This window comes from Eubalaena glacialis, chromosome 6 (assembly GCF_028564815.1).
Source record: "Eubalaena glacialis isolate mEubGla1 chromosome 6, mEubGla1.1.hap2.+ XY, whole genome shotgun sequence".
In the NCBI taxonomy this organism is placed as follows: domain Eukaryota; kingdom Metazoa; phylum Chordata; class Mammalia; order Artiodactyla; family Balaenidae; genus Eubalaena; species Eubalaena glacialis.
Genome location: NC_083721.1, coordinates 49,827,410 through 49,846,663, shown reverse-complemented (window position 1 = coordinate 49,846,663; position 19,254 = coordinate 49,827,410). Strand labels below are relative to the sequence as shown.

The 19,254-nt window shown below is 39.8% G+C and overlaps 1 protein-coding gene across 1 annotated transcript in view; it reads left to right on the top strand.

Moving 5' to 3' along the window:
• IMPG2 (interphotoreceptor matrix proteoglycan 2) overlaps nucleotides 1-19,254 on the top strand; it is a 69,075-nt gene that overhangs the window by 38,896 nt on the left and 10,925 nt on the right. The window contains exons 10-13 of the mRNA XM_061193028.1: nucleotides 4,363-4,607; nucleotides 6,098-6,183; nucleotides 15,973-16,276; nucleotides 17,400-18,700. Of these exons, the coding sequence (XP_061049011.1) occupies nucleotides 4,363-4,607; nucleotides 6,098-6,183; nucleotides 15,973-16,276; nucleotides 17,400-18,700 (1,936 nt within the window). The remainder of the gene's footprint in view (nucleotides 1-4,362; nucleotides 4,608-6,097; nucleotides 6,184-15,972; nucleotides 16,277-17,399; nucleotides 18,701-19,254) is intronic.

Here is a 19,254-nt window from a genome sequence, read left to right as displayed (position 1 = left end):
GCTATGGTGATGGTTGGTTAACTTGGAGTTGCTGAGTGCAGAGAGCCAGCATAGCTTTCTTCAGTCAGAAAATGTTTTGTCACCAGTGTGCATTCTGCGTCTTATGTACTTCCTTTTTCTCTTGGCTTTCTTTTATTCTGTTCCTCATCCTGAGATGTCTCTGTACTCCATTTACCATGCCAGAACTAAGTCTGTTCTGGGTCATGCTGAAGTTCTCGGATCTGAGAATAGATGGTTTTCTGATACCTCAAGCATTACTTTGAGTTCACTTTCCAGGACAAAAACTTGGTAATAAGTTGCAGTATCTCTGTGAGGCATTTTATCTTCTTTAAAGAATTTATCCTTACTAGACAAGGTAGATGATATTAGAAGTGTTATTTTTAGAAGTCCAAGGGAAACATTGGGAGACAAATTATATTTTGCCAGTAAAGAGTAAGGCTAGTGATCTAACCCAGACAGCCTGATTTGCACAGATTTCTTGATCTAGGAACATTTCTCTTGGTCTTCTCCCTATGCTATTTAAAAGTCATGCAAAGCACATGGTAGGCTCTCAGTAAAGGCTTGACTCTCCTTGTCTGATTTTCTTTGTAGCCCAGGAAGCAACTCAAGTGCTAACTGGCACAGCCTTTTCTTCTTCTCCATTTTTTCCCTTATCACTGCTTCCTTAGAGCCTTAGAGTCTTAGAGCCATATTAACATGTTAATAGGTTGGGCACAGATCCCAAGGAGAAGCTCACCTTTCTGGAGATGTAGGCATGGTCCATCCCACAGAGCTTGGGAAGAGCATGCACATCCTCACAGAGTTGGGTTCCGGCTGTGAAGCAGTGTCCCTAAAATCATTACCCAGAAGAAACAAATGTATGAGGATAATATGAGTGCTCTTTAGGGTGAAAAATTACTCTTTCATATTTAGAGACTTAAAAACCCTTCAGATTAAGTCAGGAGTATCACATACTGTCATTTAAGTGGCACAAATTCAATGGTCTTATCTGCCTGCGTTACTGAATAAAATTGACCATTTGTTTTTTCATTATTTTCAAAAGTATTTAGTGAACTGCTGTGAGCCAGGCATTGTGTCCTAAATGCTTGGGACACATGTGGTGTGGTAAGTTCTGACCAGTAAGTGTCCCTCATACTATTTTATTTCACATTGGGGCCATCATTTGGTTATTTTAGCATGTTTTACTGAATTTATTTCTTTACAAAAGGAGATCAGGAATTACTCATGAATCAACATATTCTGATATGAAAAATTAAGGGTTTGAGGGAATTTACAGATGACAAGCAGATGTCTCGCCACTTAGTAGGGCATCCGGGTGTCAAAATGCTCAATTACCACTTTAAAGCTCCCTAAACCACCCTTTTGGAAGTAGTAGCTTATCAGATCTGGGAGGAAAACCTTACTGACCTTAGAGTGGGACAGGAACATCGTATCGTGCCTGGCTGCTTCTGTGGCAGGTGAGGGGTAACACCTTCATGGCTTCCCCCGTAGGCCCTGGACAAGACCAGAACTGCCAGTGTTCCCAGGAAGGAGAGGTCTCTTGAGACCAATTTATGCTTACCAAACCACAAAATACAATGCCGATTGATCTATTTAAAGCAAGAAATATATCTGCCAACTGACTAATTATTGCATTGGCTTAGCTCATGCATTCTTTCCCCATAGGACAATCTGTAGGGAATTATAATCAAAAGTTCCTTTTGCAAGCTTGAGATCAGAGAAAGGAAGTTGGCTGATCCTAATGGCCAGTATCAAAGTCATGCTAGCCTGTTGTAGCTGTCTCCAATCTAGGGATCTGTGTTACAAGGAAGCCACAATACACTGATCAGAAACTTTTCACTAATGGTAGCATAAATTAGTTGACTAACCCTTTTTCTAGACTCTATGAGACACTTCTCATTATCCTGACACTTTTTTTTGAGATATATGAATACCTTAATTAGGCTGCAGTTTTCTCTTTATATTCAGGCAGGTATAGATTTCTGTTAATTTGATAGGCACTTAATGCCAGGTACCAAGCCAAACATTGGAGATAGAAACTCAAGGAGAGACTGCAAGGCAGTCACTATAAACAGAATCTTTTTACAAAACAGCAAAGGCTATAATCAAGGAATATATAAGTGAGCTCAGAGGAGGAAGTGCTTAATTTATTTGAGTGCTTTGCTTTGGGCATCATTTTGCTCCTATAGAATGTCTGAAGGTGGCAGATTATTTCCATTGCACATCTGCCTTCACTGGTTTATCTTTGGGAGGGTGGTATTCTCCTTTCCTCTGGAGGGATCTTGGTGTGGCTTGCTGGGTACTGCCTCTGATGGCTGTGTCTCATAGACTGGCTGGAAGCCAGAATGATGAGTAGAGCAAAGCCATTCTCATAATGACTTTTTTCTGGTAATAGTCTAATTAAAGTTACTGAGAGTGTAGCAAAGTAGTTCAGAATACAGGTGCTGGAGTCAGGCAGATCCGTGTTTGAATCTTGACTCTATCTATCCCTTATATATGGTGAAATTTTAGGCAAGTCTTTTAACTTCTTTAAAGCTTGGTTTCTTTCTTTTTTTTTTTTTTTTAAAGAAAGAAGGTTGTTCTTTTCCACTTTATTTTTATTATTATTATTATTTTAATTAATTAATTAATTTATTTATTTATGGCTGTGTTGGGTCCGTTTCTGTGCGAGGGCTTTCTCTAGTTGTGGCAAGCGGGGGCCACTCTTCATCGTGGTGCGCAGGCCTCTCACTATTGCGGCCTCTCTTGTTGTGGAGCACAGGCTCCAGACGCGCAGGCTCAGTAGTTGTGGCTCACGGGCCTAGTTGCTCCGTGGCATGTGGGATCTTCCCAGACCAGGGCTCGAACTCGTGTCCCCTGCATTAGCAGGCAGATTCTCAACCACTGTGCCACCAGGGAAGCCCAAAGCTCGGTTTCTTAATAATAATCTGAAGGTAATAAAACCTTCATAAGGTTACTATGAATATTAAATGAGATTAAAGCCTGTGAAATAGCTGTCACATTGTAAGCACTTACAAAAATGTTAGTTTTTAGCTGTTAGATAAATCTGAGTTAGTCTAGAAGGAGTAATTCTGTTGGCTTAAAAATTTTATATTCTGATGTTTCTTCAAAATGACTATTTAAGAAAATATCAAATGACATATCATCTCCTACTAATTATTTTCACTTTATCCTTTATTCCAAGAAATCTTCTCTTTGTTTGCTTGTGGAAAGATAGTGAAAAGGCCCCATTCCCAGACAAAGTTATTTCTTAGCACTTGTCAAACTTTTATTCAGCGCATTAAGGAGGGAACCAGCAGAAAAATGAGAGCTAGTTTCTAGAGCATTTGAAAGACGTATATATAGTTAATTGGGAAAGGATTGTTAAGTTAGATACAACATTGCTAAATGCCCTACAGGTTAGTAAAATCATAAACTTTGGAGTTATCGTTCCTATCAGGCCAAAAAACCCATCACATCTTAGTAGTTTTTTTTTACAATTCACTATTAAACTTTATAGGACTGTAAATTGTCTGTGCTATAAAACAAAAGTATGTCTCCTGAGAGACTTAGATAACTGTCATATTAGAAAATATTCTAGCATGATATTTTAAAAAACTCACGTCATCAATTTGCTTTATCTCCAAATATTTCATATTTTCCTTTCACAATAGGCAACTATGTTTTAGTTCATAGTAATTAAGCTTCTTCATTGCTTCACTCCCCATTGTGGAGTACATAATTCATCCAGCAACAGTAATAAAGAGATATGAGAGGATTTCCCATTGTTGAGTAGAGTTAGAGGGGTTTGTTTTGTTTTATTTTTTTAAATCAGGTAGGAAAAAGGCTAATAGGGAAAGAAGGAAGCAGGCTGATAGGGAAAAGGAGCAGTTGGCTTTGAAGGGGTGAGAACATGGGGGAAGAATACGCTCAGGTATTGTGCAGGGTTGACTCTGCGGCCTCCTTAGACCCCTTTCCATGTTCTTAGATCTATAACCCTCTGTCCTCTGGGAAGAAGGGGATGGCTAAAGGTTGCCCACAGTCTTCAGAGAATGGTGATGGAATCCATGCTTTTTGAGACTCTCCCTCTAGGTCTAATGTTTGTTCTTGGTGGGTTCAAAGCTCCTTTCTTTTTTTTTTTTTTTTTTCACACACACACACACTGTATTTTATTTTTACAAGAGATAAATAGACTGACACCAAGCATTGTACATGGATGACCACAACAAAAGCAACAATGATTGCAATTACCAAACATGAAACACACTCATACTATGTCATAATATTGACATTCAGTCCAGTAATCCTCCACTGTAACAGCTCAAAGCTCCTTTCTTTGTGTTTCCTTGGCAAGACCTAATCTGTTTCTCTTTTCATCCATAGTGGCATAGATGTTCACTACGCAGTTACCTTCAATGGTGAGGCCATCAGCAATACCACCTGGGACCTAATTAGCCTTCACTCCAACAAGGTGGAGAACCATGGTCTGGTGGAATTGGATGATAAGCCCACTGCTGTTTATACAATTAGTAACTTCAGAGATTATATTGCTGAGACACTGCACCAGAATTTTTTGCTGGGGACCTCCTCTTTGAATCTGGATCCTGACTCCCTTCAGCTTATTGATGGTAAGTTGGATAACCATTAAGTCCTTGTACAGTTTTAGTTTCTTTTCCAGTATATTCTGGGAAAACTAATTTCCAAAAATATATATGGTTCTGGCGCTCTCTAGACTGCATGAGACAGAAGCCATCCTGATATGAATGGCGCTTTAGCCATGCAGATAATTTGGGTAGATCAATCAGGGGTTTCTGGTGGAAGAATGGCATGAGGATTAAGATATGCCGTAGGCAAAATGAGGTTGTTTAGGAAACTAAATCCATAAACAGCATAGTGAGGTCTTCCTTTTATGTGGAGCCTGGGGTGGAGCTACTTCCTAGAAGGTGTCCTAAAAAAGAGGTCAACAATTCTCTCAGAATTTCCAAGCAAGTTTAACAAAAGCTTTAGGCTATCCAGTACAAACTAATTCAGGTGCTTTGAACTTTCAGTAGATGTACGTTTCAATTGCTCAGAATTTTATTCCTAAAATCCATTTCTGTTTGTTATGCCAGCTTCAGAGTTCTGAATGGCTGCAGCTTTCTAGGTGACTCAATCGTCTTAAAAGATATGTTCATCTTTGATCTCATGCTACTTGTTTTCCATAGAAGACAAGATAACTGAATACACAGTTGAAAAAGAATTTTGGAAAATACTTATATTTTCCAAAAATAGGGTCTTTGACTTCTGTTTGATCCCTTTATGTCAGTGAACAGGTGAATAAAGAGAGATTCTGCTTCTATTTTTGGTGTATGCACCAGCTCACCTTTCTGACAATCCTTTCTTTTTAGCTTTTATTGATTCCTTCTCTCCTCCAGGCAAAATCATTTTCTTTTTTGTCTGTGTTCACATACATTATATAAATGTCCCTCATATTGTTTTATAATATGTATTTATCTGTGACATAGGGAACACTTCCACAAAAGAAACTTGGCTTTATTAATGTTTATAGCCTCAATCTCATCAAAGTCCATGGTAACTAGCAAGGATTCAGTAAATCTTATTGAATTAAATTATACAGTCTACTCTGTTAACTTTATGGCTTAGTATTGGTATAGTGATAAACTCTCTGGTGTCTTACCCCATTTTTCAAAGGCACTTTCTGTCGAAAAGGAAATAGTTTTGCACAGTTTTCTCCATTTTTAGCATCAACTAAGTGAGTTGGAATTTCAGTTCAACTTTCTTATTAAAATGAAAAAAAAAATCAGTTTTAGAGCATCTACTTCATAGGAATCTTGAAAAGAGTAAAAAATTGCTTGAGAAAGGAAAGAAAATAATATAGGAGTGTCCTAAATGTAATGATGGGGAGAATATTTATTTTATGTTGGAGGCTTATAGTTTAGATTGTGCTAATATAAGTAAAATATTTGAATAAAGTATCAAGCATTTTCTAAGCGACTCCCCATCTGTTCTACCCAAATGTAAGCTATAAAAAGGAAAAACTTGGTTTTTAGTTGTCCCTGAACCTCAAATACAATTGTGTCTCAACTAAAAATGTTCTTTAATGTTACTCTTTCTTCAGTGAGAGGAGTTTTACTTCCCCAAAGTAAAGACCAAGTTTGGAACACCCAAAGTTCAAGTCTTCAGGAAACCTTACCATCTATTCTGGTAAGTATGTTTCTGTGTTTTACTCCAAGAACCAGGCCCTCAAGCTTTTCTTCTTTGTACACTTACCTGCTTACTTTGGCATCATGACTTTCCCAAGCTGTTCCTATTACACATATTCTCTTACATCATCCTTGGGACATTATTCATAGTTGTCAGCTTATGGGACCCAAGTATTGGTTCAGATAATTCAAGCCTTCCGCAGTGGTTAAATGAAGTCCACACATTTGACATTGCCAAAGTCCACACATGGTAGAAAGCTTATTTATGGTTCATACTTGCTTGGTGATAATTAAGCTAAAAGTGCCCACTGAGTTGTTCTCTAAAAGTTACCCAGAAATAGTTTTTATAGCCAAGATTATAAATTTGATGCACATAGATACAGAGTATACATTTTTGTTCCAAGGACTGTATTGAAGAAAAAGTTTAGACTCCAAAGCATATTGAACAGTGTGTGTATGGAAAGGAGAGAAGGCAGAGTAGAAATATTGGCTAGTTGATAGGGATGGTATATCAGGCCTGCACTTTTTTTTTTTCATATTTAAGTACATTTATTTCCAATGTTATTTATCCTTACATGTGTGTTTTTTTAAATTGCACTTTGAAGTTGTAGAATTTCTTTTTTTTTTTTTAACTGGCGTACAGTTGCTTTACAATGTTGTGTTAGTTTCTGCTGTACAGCAAAGTGAATCAGCCACACGTAAACGTATATCCTCTCTTCCTTGGATTTCCTTCCCATTTAGTCACCACAGAGCAGTGAGTAGAGTTTCCTGTGCTATACGGTCTGTTCTCATTAGTTATCTATTTTATACATAGTAGTGTATATATGTCAACCCCAATCTATCCCACCCCCACCTTCCAATCAGGCCTCCTTTTAACCTGGGCAGAAAGCATTCCCATTTGCACAGAAACAGCATGGAATGAACTTTCCTTTTTGTTCTTACCACTTAACTCCCCTGGACACTCTTCTGCCCCCTTCAAACCTCCACTTGCCACGTCATCTACAGGGAGGCATCCAGTAGAAAAGAAAGTGGCTTCCTCAAGTGCAGGTAAAACAGCAACCACAACACCTGTAGAGACTAAGCTGTCTACAACACGACTACACAATCTTTTATTATCACATGGTCACAGAATGGAGATTCCCTTCTTCTTCATTCCCTGCTCCTTCTACCCTCTTGAGACTTCTTTTCTGTCTCATATGGCAAAGAAGAAATTAATGTTAATTAATTTCAAATACTTGTTTCCTGGCTTTAATCCAGCAATTGAAATTTAGAAAGTCTGCCCCAAATTGGCTTAACCAATATATACAGCCATTACTTCTGCTCAGGTATACAGCAACTCAGTTTTGAAATGTGGAGTCACTGGAAATACTCTTTTTCACCAAGTTCCATGTTGGAGAAAAAAGGTTAGAGGGGGATTGACATCAGAGATTACATTCATTTGGTGTTTGTTTATTCATTCACTTATTAATTCAAGTATATTTATTTTGTGCTTTTCATGTGCCAAGTGCTGGGGAAACTAAGATGAATAAGGTGTGGCCTTGCCTACAAGAAATTTCCAGTCTGGTGGTTGTAGACAGACTTTTACACAAATAAAGTAGTGCTGTCATAGGAGTTCATCCAAGGTGCGGTGGCAGGGAGTGGTGATCCACTTCGAACATGGCACATTCCGTTCCTTCTAATCCCATTCTACTCAGGGCTTCTGTAACCACAGATCTGTGATGATATCTTAGAACGATGTAAAGACAGGAATTTCTGCATAAGCCAGGGGTTGCAAACTGGAGACCAGCTGACTGGATCCAGCTATAGGCATGTGCTTTGGGGCCAATTTTTATTTATTTTATTTTTATTTTTTAATATTTTTATAAATTTATTTATTTATTTTTGGCTGTGTTGGGTCTTCGTTGCTGCGCACAGGCTTTCTCTAGTTGCGGTGAGCGGGGGCTACTCTTTGTTGCAGTGCACAGGCTTCTCGTTGCGGTGGCTTCTCTTGTTGCGGAACACGGGCTCTAGGCACGCGGGCTTCAGTAGTTGTGGCTCGTGGGCTCAGTAGTTGTGGCTCATGGGCTTCAGTAGTTGCGGCACATGGGCTCTAAAGCACAGGCTCAGTAGTTATGGCACACGGGCTTAGTTGCTCCGTGTCATGTGGGATCTTCCCGGACCAGGGCCCGAACCGGTGTCCCCTGCATTGGCAGGCAGATTCTTAACCACTGCGCCACCAGGGAAGCCCCCAAATTTTTTAAAAAGCCAATATTTAAAAGTTAGGAGATTTTTGCATAAAAATGCAGATTTCCAACTTCCTTTGAAAACCGGAAGATCTGATATCATTAGGTTTACATTTCCCGTTGCAGAAAGTGGCTAGAGCTTGGCTGAAAGAAGCTATCCCTTTAATTATGGCAAACACTGACTACCAGGACTCATTTGTTCATTTATGTTGCCTCTTCTGTGGTTCTATTTGCATTTAAGCCAACTCCTTAGTTTTTCAATTTGAGGAGACACTGCAATGTTAATGGGTGATAAAAAAACATGAAAGAAAAGAATGATTAATTAGAGGTGTCTGATTATTGCTTCTCCTCCTCCCCCTCCTCCCCCTCCTCCCCCTCCTCCCCCTCCTCCCCCTCCTCCCCCTCCTTCCCCTCCTCCCCCTCCTCCCCCTTCTCTCCCTTCTCCCCCTTCTCCCACTCCTCCCTCTCTATCCTTTAATAGAAATGAGATTTTTTTTTATCAGATTTTATTTTTAGAAATTATTTTAGAGGTAAGAATGTTGGGATATTGAATTTGACACTTTTTGGCCTCCTGGTTTGGAAAATCACTTGTTGCACAGTATGCTTCCTATAGCACTTAGCAAGCTTTTCAATTGGCATTAGCAGAAGTGAAACTGGCCAATATAATATTGAACCTGTTAGTATACTACATTGAACTAAAAGAAGAATTCATGAGTTGAAGTTGTTACTATGGGAACTTCTATTCATATAAAAATAAATAAAGTGCTATTCCTGGCATGTATGTGTTCATCTTTCAAAATATATGAGAGAGCTTCATTGCCCTGCCCTTTTTTTTTACTGGGTACTTGTTTGGAATAGATGGTCTTCCTTCTTTATTTAAAAAGTCAAGTTGTTTACTTTCACATTTTATGTTGTTTACTTGTGGCTTAATTTTAATTAAAGATATTGTGTATTGTTTTAACTTTTATGAACTGAAAAGGAGTTTAGTTTATAGGTATATGAAATCATGTATATTACTTGAGGATTTCTTTTTCATTGAGGATTCAGCTGCTTTCCTAATGTGTGTCAGATCATAGGCTCTGTCTGATAAAACTCAGTTTCTTACGTATAGGTCGAAGAGCTTAGCCGTCTCTCTTAGAATTTCGAAAAAATGCACACTTAGAATTTACAAGGATGTAAATATGCCTGACTCAGCTGGAAGCACAGGTGGCTTTAACACATCTCTATAAGTGGTTTTAGGTAATTCAGAGGAAAACAAGTGAATTCCCTGGTATGGTATGACTCTCATCCTCGTACCAACATTATTGAGGGACAGAACTTAGTATTGAGTATTGAGTAAATGGCCTTCTTACTTTTCACTGAATACATATATAGTTTTAGATAATAGAAAAAAAATGAGAAAGAAAGAAACTTTTCCTCATATACAAACAGCCTCCATATTCAGCATAGCAGACGTTTAAATATTAGAAAATGGTTTTTCCTCCTTTCTCTCCTTTGTGTTCACCTGGGTCTTTTAGATTTGTGCATATATGCTAACCTGAATGAGTATAGACTGCCAAGTCTGCTAGCTCCGGTTTCTCCTCTGGAAATACTTCTGCCCTCTGGGTTTATACACTTGTATGTATTCCACAATGAAGAGTCTGGTATAGTGAGTGAAGCACGGGGACCGAACTCTAGAAACTCAATCTGGTTGTGACTTTTTTTTCTCTATTTTTTGTGACTGTGCACATTTCACTTCTATGAACCTCAGTTCCTTATTTTTAATAGGCAAGTTTGGACTAAATGATTCTTAAGAGTCTTTCTAGTTATAAAATTTGATAGTTTTGTTACGTTCAAGCATATATGCATGCTCAACCCCACTTCCTAACATAAGATTTTTATAAACCAAAGGATGGCCTTATAAAGCACTGAGCCTTTGGCAAAACAAAAGCTTCTATTTGTTTTACTTCTACATTCTGGACTTCAGTTTGTTGTCTTTTCATTTATCTGGAATTGAGCTGTTGCTCTCTCCATCTGGTCAATTCTTTTTATTCCCCCTAGCTTTATTGAGATATAATTGACATCCAACACTGTATAAATTTAAGGTGTGTAGTATGATGATTTGATACACATATATTGTGAAGTACTTATCACAATAGAGTTAGTTAACACCTCCGTAACTTCACATAATTACCTTTTTTTTTTTTTTTTTTGGTGGTAAGAACATTTAAGATATACTCTTTAGACAAATTTCAAGTTTATAACACAGTACTGTTAACTATAGCCACCACATTGTACATTAGCTACCCATAACTCATGCAGCTTATAACTGCAAGTTTGTACTCTTTAAGTGACATCTCTCCATCTCCCCATCCCCAGACCCTGGAAAACACCGTTCTACAGTTGTTTTTATGAGTTTGGCTTTCTCAGATTCTACATATAAGTGATATCATACAGTATTCTTCTGACTTATTTCACTTAGCATAATGCCCTCAAGGTCCATCCATGTTGTCACGAATGGCAGGATTTCTTTCTCTTTCATGGCTGAATAATATTCCATTGTATATATGTAACACATCTTTTTTATCCATTCATCCGTCGATGGACACTTAAGTTGTTTCCATATCTTGACTATTGTGACTAATGCTGCAGTGAACATGGGAATACTATAGATATCTCTTTGACACACTGATTTAATTTCCTTTAGTCATATACCCAGAAGTGGGATTGCTGGATCACATGGTAGTTCTATTTTTAATTTTATGAGGAAAAATTTTTTTTTCCACACACCGTTGCCAGCACTTTTGTCTTTTTGACAGTAGCCATTCTAACAGGTGTGAGGTGATATTTCATTGTGGTTTTGATTTGCATTTCCCTGATGATAGTGATGTTGAATATCTTTTCATGTAGCTATTGGCCATTTGAATATTTTCTTTCTGTTTTTCTCAGACCTCCTATGGATACACCTTCTCCACACTTCTTGCTGCCTGTTGTGGCAGAATTCTTAAGCTTGTATGCCTTCTCTTGATCCTGCAGTGCGCCAGGCTAAGTACTGACAGCTTTCCTTTTGCTTTCCCAAAGGAAGTGCAAAAGCTTAACTTTGTCGTCTCTCCCTGGCCTATAGATAGATTCAGGCTGGCTTTTTGGGCCTGCTCGCTAGCTGTCTGCCAAAGTTAGCTCTCCCTGCCATGGGGAGTGCATACGAGGAGCTGGCCGTGGGGTGGAGGAGGTGTCTATGGGGGTGAGGTGCCCATGGGCCAGTTGAGGGGGATCCATGGGCAAGGTGTCTTGGCAACTCGTGGTCAGGCCTCCTGGTGGAGTCAGTCATGCAGTTAGTAGGATCTGCATCCCTGTGATATGTTCAGAGTCCTGGCCGCCGTTCTTTCATCCACTTCCCATCCCCTGGTCGTGCAGCTTACAACTCAGTTCTCTGGATAGAGTGAGAGAGAAACAGACCTCTTTAGCAAGGTCCTGCACAGCTGGGGAGGCCAGAGACTCACTCACATGCTCTCACTTTCCGCTGTGCAGAAATCATGTACAGAGAGGGTTTCTCTTGGCCCTGAGCTGTGCTGCCTTGAGGGAGGGATGAGGTGGGTAAAGTGAAACTGTTCCTCTTACACTTGCCAGTGTGTCTAAAGTTGGACTTTTTTGCTCAAATGGTGTGTTTGGAGCTTCTCTGTTGTGCTCCTGGACTTCCACAAAGGCTCTGTCATTCATGGGTGATTGTCTAAGTCATTGTTCTCCAGGGGCTCCCAGACTGTGTCCAGGAGGGGCTGGAGCCAGTTCACAGGCCACCTCAGGGTCCACAGCCAGGACTGAGGTCTGTATCCTTCTTACCCAATGCATGGGTGGGCTAGACTCCTTCTGGGTGCCTTGGTGTATGACGCTGGATCCCACAGCTCCCACAAAGGCACTTTTGTCCATGGAGGATGCCAAATTGTTACTGTTGAAGGGGGAATACGAGTGGGAGATGTCTTACTCAGCTGACATCACTCTGGCCCATTCTTGAGGACCCAGAAAGTTTTAGACCCTCTAGTCAGAAATGTAAGGCAACTTTGTGTGTCTATTTGGTGCTAGGTTATATAGGAGCACTGTGTACACAGGTCAGTGATTGCAAGCTGCCTTCACTACATAGAGTTATATAAGGTTAACTTCGCTCCTTGTGATGATGTTCTCTTAAAATATTAAAATTTACTAGAAAAATGCCGGAAATCTTTCCCCTGATTAGATCATCTTTTTGGCCTTACTCATGAATCAAGTCTTGACATCCTCATGTTCACTTCTGACGAGAGAATTCCCAAGAGGTAATTTCTTATCCTGAAATGGTTCTTTTTTTTTTTTTTTTAATAGATCATTTGCAGTTACATCCAGTCTTTTGAGGATGGTCTTCCTCTTTCTTTGACATATATCTTGCCTTTCTCTATATATTTCATTTCATCAGACTCCGGTCACAGACTCCAGTCTAATGCTCAGATGTGTCTTCCTCTATTCCATTTTTTGACCAAAGTCACACTGGCAAAAATATTCACTAGTACTGCGCCATCCACTTTTCATTACTTCCCTCTTAACTGTCTAGATTGTTTATTTCTAATCAAATTTAGCAGAATGATACCATTTTTGGTCCATGTTGTTGTTATTTTAATTGATTCTCATTCTTCCTTTTCTGGCCATTTCTATTTCATTACAAATTAGGTAATCATCTTTTGACAGAAGTGATTCAAACTTTTATGGATTTTAAAATTACATTGCACTACAAAACATGGCACGGCCAGGGTTTCAATAGTAACAGAACCACCTGTTCTGTTAAGGGGTTAAGGGAGTGAAAAAGGGATCTTGAAGTATGCTGAGACTAATAACAGTGAGAAGCCATTCCCATCCATTGGATTATAGGGCAAGGGGAGGAAATGCAGTTACCAGAGCCCAGTGAGAGCTGAAGTTGCAATTGTCGAGGGACGCAGCTACGTCTGCAGTATTGAGGCTTGGAGGGAACTGGGAAGAAATACCCGAACCTCTCACTCTTCCTGTCCTTTGATCTTCTGCTTCTAAAAGTGTACACTCAGACAGAAGACAGCTGGTAAGGGAGCAGGGTGATGAAATTATCAGGGAAGAGAAGGAGATAGGGTGGTGGCAGATGAAAATAGCCAGCAGGATGGCCCACTTAAAATAGGACCTAATTAAAAGAGCATGAACAAGGTAGGAAGTGTTGGTGTCACTGAGTTCCACAAAAGAAAATTAGTTACTTGACTTAGTGCTTTTTTTTTTTTTTTTTAATTTATTTGTTTATTTGTTTATTTTTGGCTTTGTTGGGTCTTCGTTTCTGTGCGAGGGCTTTCTCCAGTTGCGGCGAGCGGGGGCCACTCTTCATCGCGGTGCGCGGGCCTCTCACTGTCGCGGCCTCTCTTGTTGCGGAGCACAAGCTCCAGACGCGCAGGCTCAGTAGCTGTGGCTCACGGGCCCAATTGCTCCGCGGCATGTGGGATCTTCCCAGACCAGGGCTCGAACCCGTGTCCCCTGCATTGGCAGGCAGACTCTCAACCACTGCGCCACCAGGGAAGCCCTGACTTAGTGCTTTTAGTTTAGAAATAGTAGATGAAACTGAGAGTATCTCCATATATATGCAGTGGTCTACTGTGCATTTGTCACTAGAAGAGGGGATAAATTGGGTCATGCTCAGTGACTTCTTGCCTCATGTTCCCTCCCTTGTGACTGGGGGAGTGTGCTGTCTAAGGCTTCCTCACATGGACCCTTGATGGAGAGACAAGGGGAAGTGTGTAGGCAAAGCATAAAAGACTAATTAGGTCATGACATTGGGTTGAGTCCCTCCGTAGGCTAGTAGGTTGTTTTAGTTCCTGGCCGTGGACTGAAGTGTAGTTAGCCACCTTAAAATTGTGTGCTTTTGTTTAAAAATCACATTAGGCTTGAGAGTATATGCCAGTGAAAATTCACTACCCTTGGCAGGAATCTCCTGGAAGAGCGGGGAGAGGATTCTATTCAGTTTCTTAGTTTTCATGGGCTTCATTTTGTTTATAGCTATTCCACGAATTCTAGTCTTCAGGCAGGTTTATGCTTGTGGAAAATTTTTTAAAGGTTCCAGTTGATGAGAAATATAATGATTTAACAACTAAAGAAGTATTTTAGAAACCCAGGCTGGAATAATACAACCAGCACATGATCAAGCTGCATCCTCTACTGAGGAGCTTTTAAAAGTACCATGTCTAGGTCCTACCCTCAGACCAGTTAAGTTAGAATCTCTGGGGTGTGGGGTGTGAGCATTGGTGTCTTTAAAAAGCTTACACGTGATTTTTTTTTTAAATTTATTTATTTACTTTTTTTTTTTTTTTTTTGGCTGCGTTGGGTCTTCATTGCTGTACGCAGGCTTTCTCTAGTTCCGGTGAGCGGGGGCTACTCTTCGTTGCGGTGCGCGGGCTTCTCACTGTGGTGGCTTCTCTTGTTGCAGAGCACAGGCTCTAGGTGCGTGGGCTTCAGTAGTTGCAGCACGTGGGCTCAGTAGTTGTGCCTCGCGGGCTCTAGAGTGCAGGCTCAGTAGTTGTGGTGCACGGGCTTAGTTGCTCCGCGGCACGTGGGATCTTCCCGGACCAGGGCTCGAACCTGTGTCCCCTGCATTGGCAGGTGGGTTCTTAACCACTGCGCCACCAGGGAAGTCCTTGCATGTGATTTTGATGCTATTTAGAGTAGAGAATGATTGATCTTTTCTATTTTCCTTTTTCAGTTTTTATCTAGGAAATATTTTGTGAATTCCTTCTATGCATATGACACTTATTATTTTTTGTTATTCAGCATAGATTGGAATATATAAACTCCTATCCAGTATTATGGCTGTTTTACCTATTAACATCATTAAACTTTTTTACATGGACTAACCTTCACAGGATTAAGTAATTAGTATGTTCAATGGTTGTGTTTCTATCTACTTTTCTATTCCTAAAGCTAAACTTTAAGATACGATTAGTACTACGTTAGTAAAAAGTCACTGGAAAGAGAAAATTTTATTTTGTAAGTGTGACACCAATTCACAGATGTTCCTGTTTGCTCGCGGTAAGAGACCACATTTTGATGTGTTGCCATTTCTTATCAAAATAAAAGACCTTAATTTAATACCTTTCAGAGTGATGAATAAAATTACTGATTGTTCTTTCTGCTCTGGGCAACGTGCTTAGGTCTTTGACAACAAATTACAGATATTAGTAACATCTATGTATTTAAAGTATTTAAGCTAGTAAGACAGAGGGAAAGGAACCATCTAAAGCAAGGCAAACAATATTTTCTCTCACAAACTCACTTTGTTTGGGATCTTTAAAATATATTATCTCATCTATTCCCACTTTCCAGGTGAGATTCAAGTGATACATGATTTTTCTCTAGATTTTCCAACTAGTAAGTGGTTGAATTAGGATTTAATTATGGATCTGTTTGATTCTAGAGCCCATACTCCCCTTCCCTCCCCCAATATTACATTGCCTTTTTGTCCCTAGAAAATCCAGGAATGTAGATAGATAGATGGTATTTGAAATTATTTTTATGTGTTTCTTTTATCTATGATATGATTTAGCCTCTTTTTGCCCCTCCAGGATAATACCCCTCAAGCTGAATGGCCCTCAGCAGATGAATTCACCATGAGCAGTATTTCACCACTTGATTTCAGCTCTGGTCCTCCTTCAACCACTGGCAGGGAACTCTGGTCAGAAGGCCCTTTGGGTGATTTAGTGTCTGCACCCAAATTAGCTTTTCCCTCGAAGGTGAGCCTCAGTTCTTCCCCAGAGGTTTTAGAGGTTAGCAGCTTGACTCTTCATTCTGTCACCCCAGCAGTGCTTCAGACTGGCTTGCCTGTGGCTTCTGAAGAAAGGACTTCTGGGTCTCACTCATTAGAAGATGGTAAGGAATTCTAATGACTTTTTGTACTTCTTCATTGTATCAGATGACAAAGGTTTTGAAGGGAGCGAGAGACTAGGGTTAGGAGAAAAGCATGGCAGCATTCATTAGGAGGAAATGTCTTGGGAAAGTTGTGTGAGAAAGGGAACAATCAGCTCTAATTGGTTGGAAGGGAGAGTCCAAATAGGTAAATAATTAGAAATGAACTTGTGGGCTGGGATGGGATCACCTAATAGATATTTTGAAGGTCCTGTTAAAGAATTTATAATTTAATTATATTACTATTTAAGAACTACTCTACTTACTTGAATATTTGAGTGGTAAACAAACAGCCTCAAAGAAGATTATTCCAGTATCTTTTAATAGGATTAATTGGGGGCCAGTAGAGATTTTTAGCTTGCATTAGGTTTGAGAAGGGGAAAACCTGAACTAGGGCAGCTACAGCAGAGGTTAAGAAATGAAAGTCAAGTAGCTGATTTAGCTGTTGTGGGATGTGACTCAGGGATGGAGTGTATGTGAAAGAGGAAGATGAACAAAGATATAAGTAATGAGTCTAGGATTTTGAACATTGGGTGAACCTGAAGGCTGATGGATAATAAACATAACAAGGGGGAGTTCCCTGGTGGTCTAGTGGTTATGATTCAGCACTTTCACTGCTGTGGCCCGGGTTCAATCCCTGGTCGGGGAACTGAGATCCCACAAGCTGCACGGCGCGGCCAAAAATAAAAAAAATAAAATAAAATAAACATAACAAGAAGATGGGCATTCCTTGGGAATTTTCCTAGGGAATTCTCTTCCTAAGTTTTTACTAGATTCACTCTTTGTTGTCAGTATGGCTACGAGCAGTTCTTTATTTTCAGGGAGTAAAAATGTGTTTTGAAGATGAATTTTTTCAGTACCTGATGTCTTGTTATCCTCAGTTAAGGCGGTTATAATCATGAGTGACTGTACCATATCACAAAAACATAATCATACCTTCTTGTTGTTTGCTGGATTTGGCAAAGTAAAAGTCAGCAACTGTCTGTTGTAATCTAATGGGGAAAAATGGGTAGCTGGTTTTATTAGGAGGACTGGGAATATATTTTGGCATCTATGTAGATTAATTAATGGAAAACTCTATTTTTAGGATTAACTAAAGTTAAAGGGTCAGAAGATTTTCTTTCTATTGATCCACTGCCTTCAAGCCCATTTAGTCGTCCTGTGCCAAAAGAAGTAATACCATCCATGGAAGACTCTGGGGTGTCTTTGACATCCTCACCATATCCGGTCTCCTCTGTCACATTCGATATTCTTGCTAAAGAAGTAACACCTTTTGGCATGGACTCTTTGGCCTCCAAAGTCAAAGGCCAATCAGAAGTGAGCACTTGGATGCCAGACACATCTATGGAGAAAGAGTTCATATTTGAGAGTGGTTTAGGTTCAGGGTCTGGGCAAAAGGTAGGTCTGATTACTTGGCCATGGAGCAAGACTTCATTAGAGAAGAGCACTGAACCATTTTCCAAGTCATGGCTTGAAGTTGAGGATTCAGAGGATTTACTTTTGCCAACTGAGGATATAGATGAGAAACTAGTTATAGATGACAGAACAGATTCCATAGATCAAAGTACTGAGCATTCAAAATATGGGCATATTGATAGATCCAGAAGCTTTGCAGAGGATGAGACCCTTGGTGGACCTACTGTGTCCATCTTTGCAGAGACCACAACTCAATCTGCATCTCCAGTTCTATCCAAGCACACATCAGAAGTACCTGACATTGACTATTACTCAATTACCAAATCACCTCCTCTACTGACATCTGCAGCAATCTCTGCTTCTACTGATAAACCAGTTCAAGAAGAACCCTTTCTAAAGGAGGATATGGAACAAACTACAGAGTCATCCAACCGTGAATGGTTTGACAGCAAGATTTCAGTAGTGAAGCCGGATGTACAACCTTTGTGGACCATATTGCCAGAATCAGATGTAGTTTGGGCAAGAACTTCTTCCCTAGGGAAACTGTCCAGAGACACATTGGCAAGTACACCACAGAGTACTGACAAGCTCTGGTTGAAAGCTTCCATGACACAGTCTACCAAATTGCCTTCAACCACAAGTTCCACCCTGCTGGAAGATGAAGTCATTATGGGCGTACAGGATATTTCATTAGAATTGGACCAGATAGGCACAGATTACTATCATCCTGAGCTAATCCCAGAGGAAAATGGCAAGGTTGGTGGTTATGTGGAAATGTCTACAAGTATTCACTCCACAGAGATGGCTATTGTGGCCCAGCCAACAAAAAGCGATGACTTGAGTCATACCCAAGCCGCAGGAGCTTTGGTGGTTTTCTTCAGCCTCAGAGTGACTAACATGATGTTTTCAGAAGATCTGTTTAATAAAAACTCTTTGGAGTATAAAGCCCTGGAGCAAAGATTCTTAGAACTGGTAAGCATAAGAAGTGAAATACGGGCATTAGTGAATAATCGTGTATGAACCACCCCTCTTTCCCCCCAGAGCATAAGATCTGAGCCAAGGAAAGTGTGGTCTGCTATGGATTTTCATTTCCTATCATCTACAAATACTGTAATGGCCTAGGGTTCATAGGAAAATAATGAGACAGGTGGATACAACAAAACGGAAAACACAAAATGGTATGAGCCACACTTGGATATTGTATTCTTGGATATTGTAACTTAGATACTGGATATTGTATTCTATAATTTCTGGGACTGATACAAGTTTGAGATTTATATTCACATTTTATTGTGAGACCAGTGCTTTGTGGGTACCTGTAATGCCTTCACTGTCACGATCCTTTAGTGAAACAGAGAGAATAAACTCTCTGATGTCTAAAACTGTCTGTGAGTTCCATGGGGTTCTTAAATAACACTGAAACCTCATGGCTCATAAATAATTCACAATTCATACTTTTGTTGATGAACAGTTTAAATAACATAAATAGAATACAATTTGGAAAAGTGGAGGGGTTCATCTTTGTT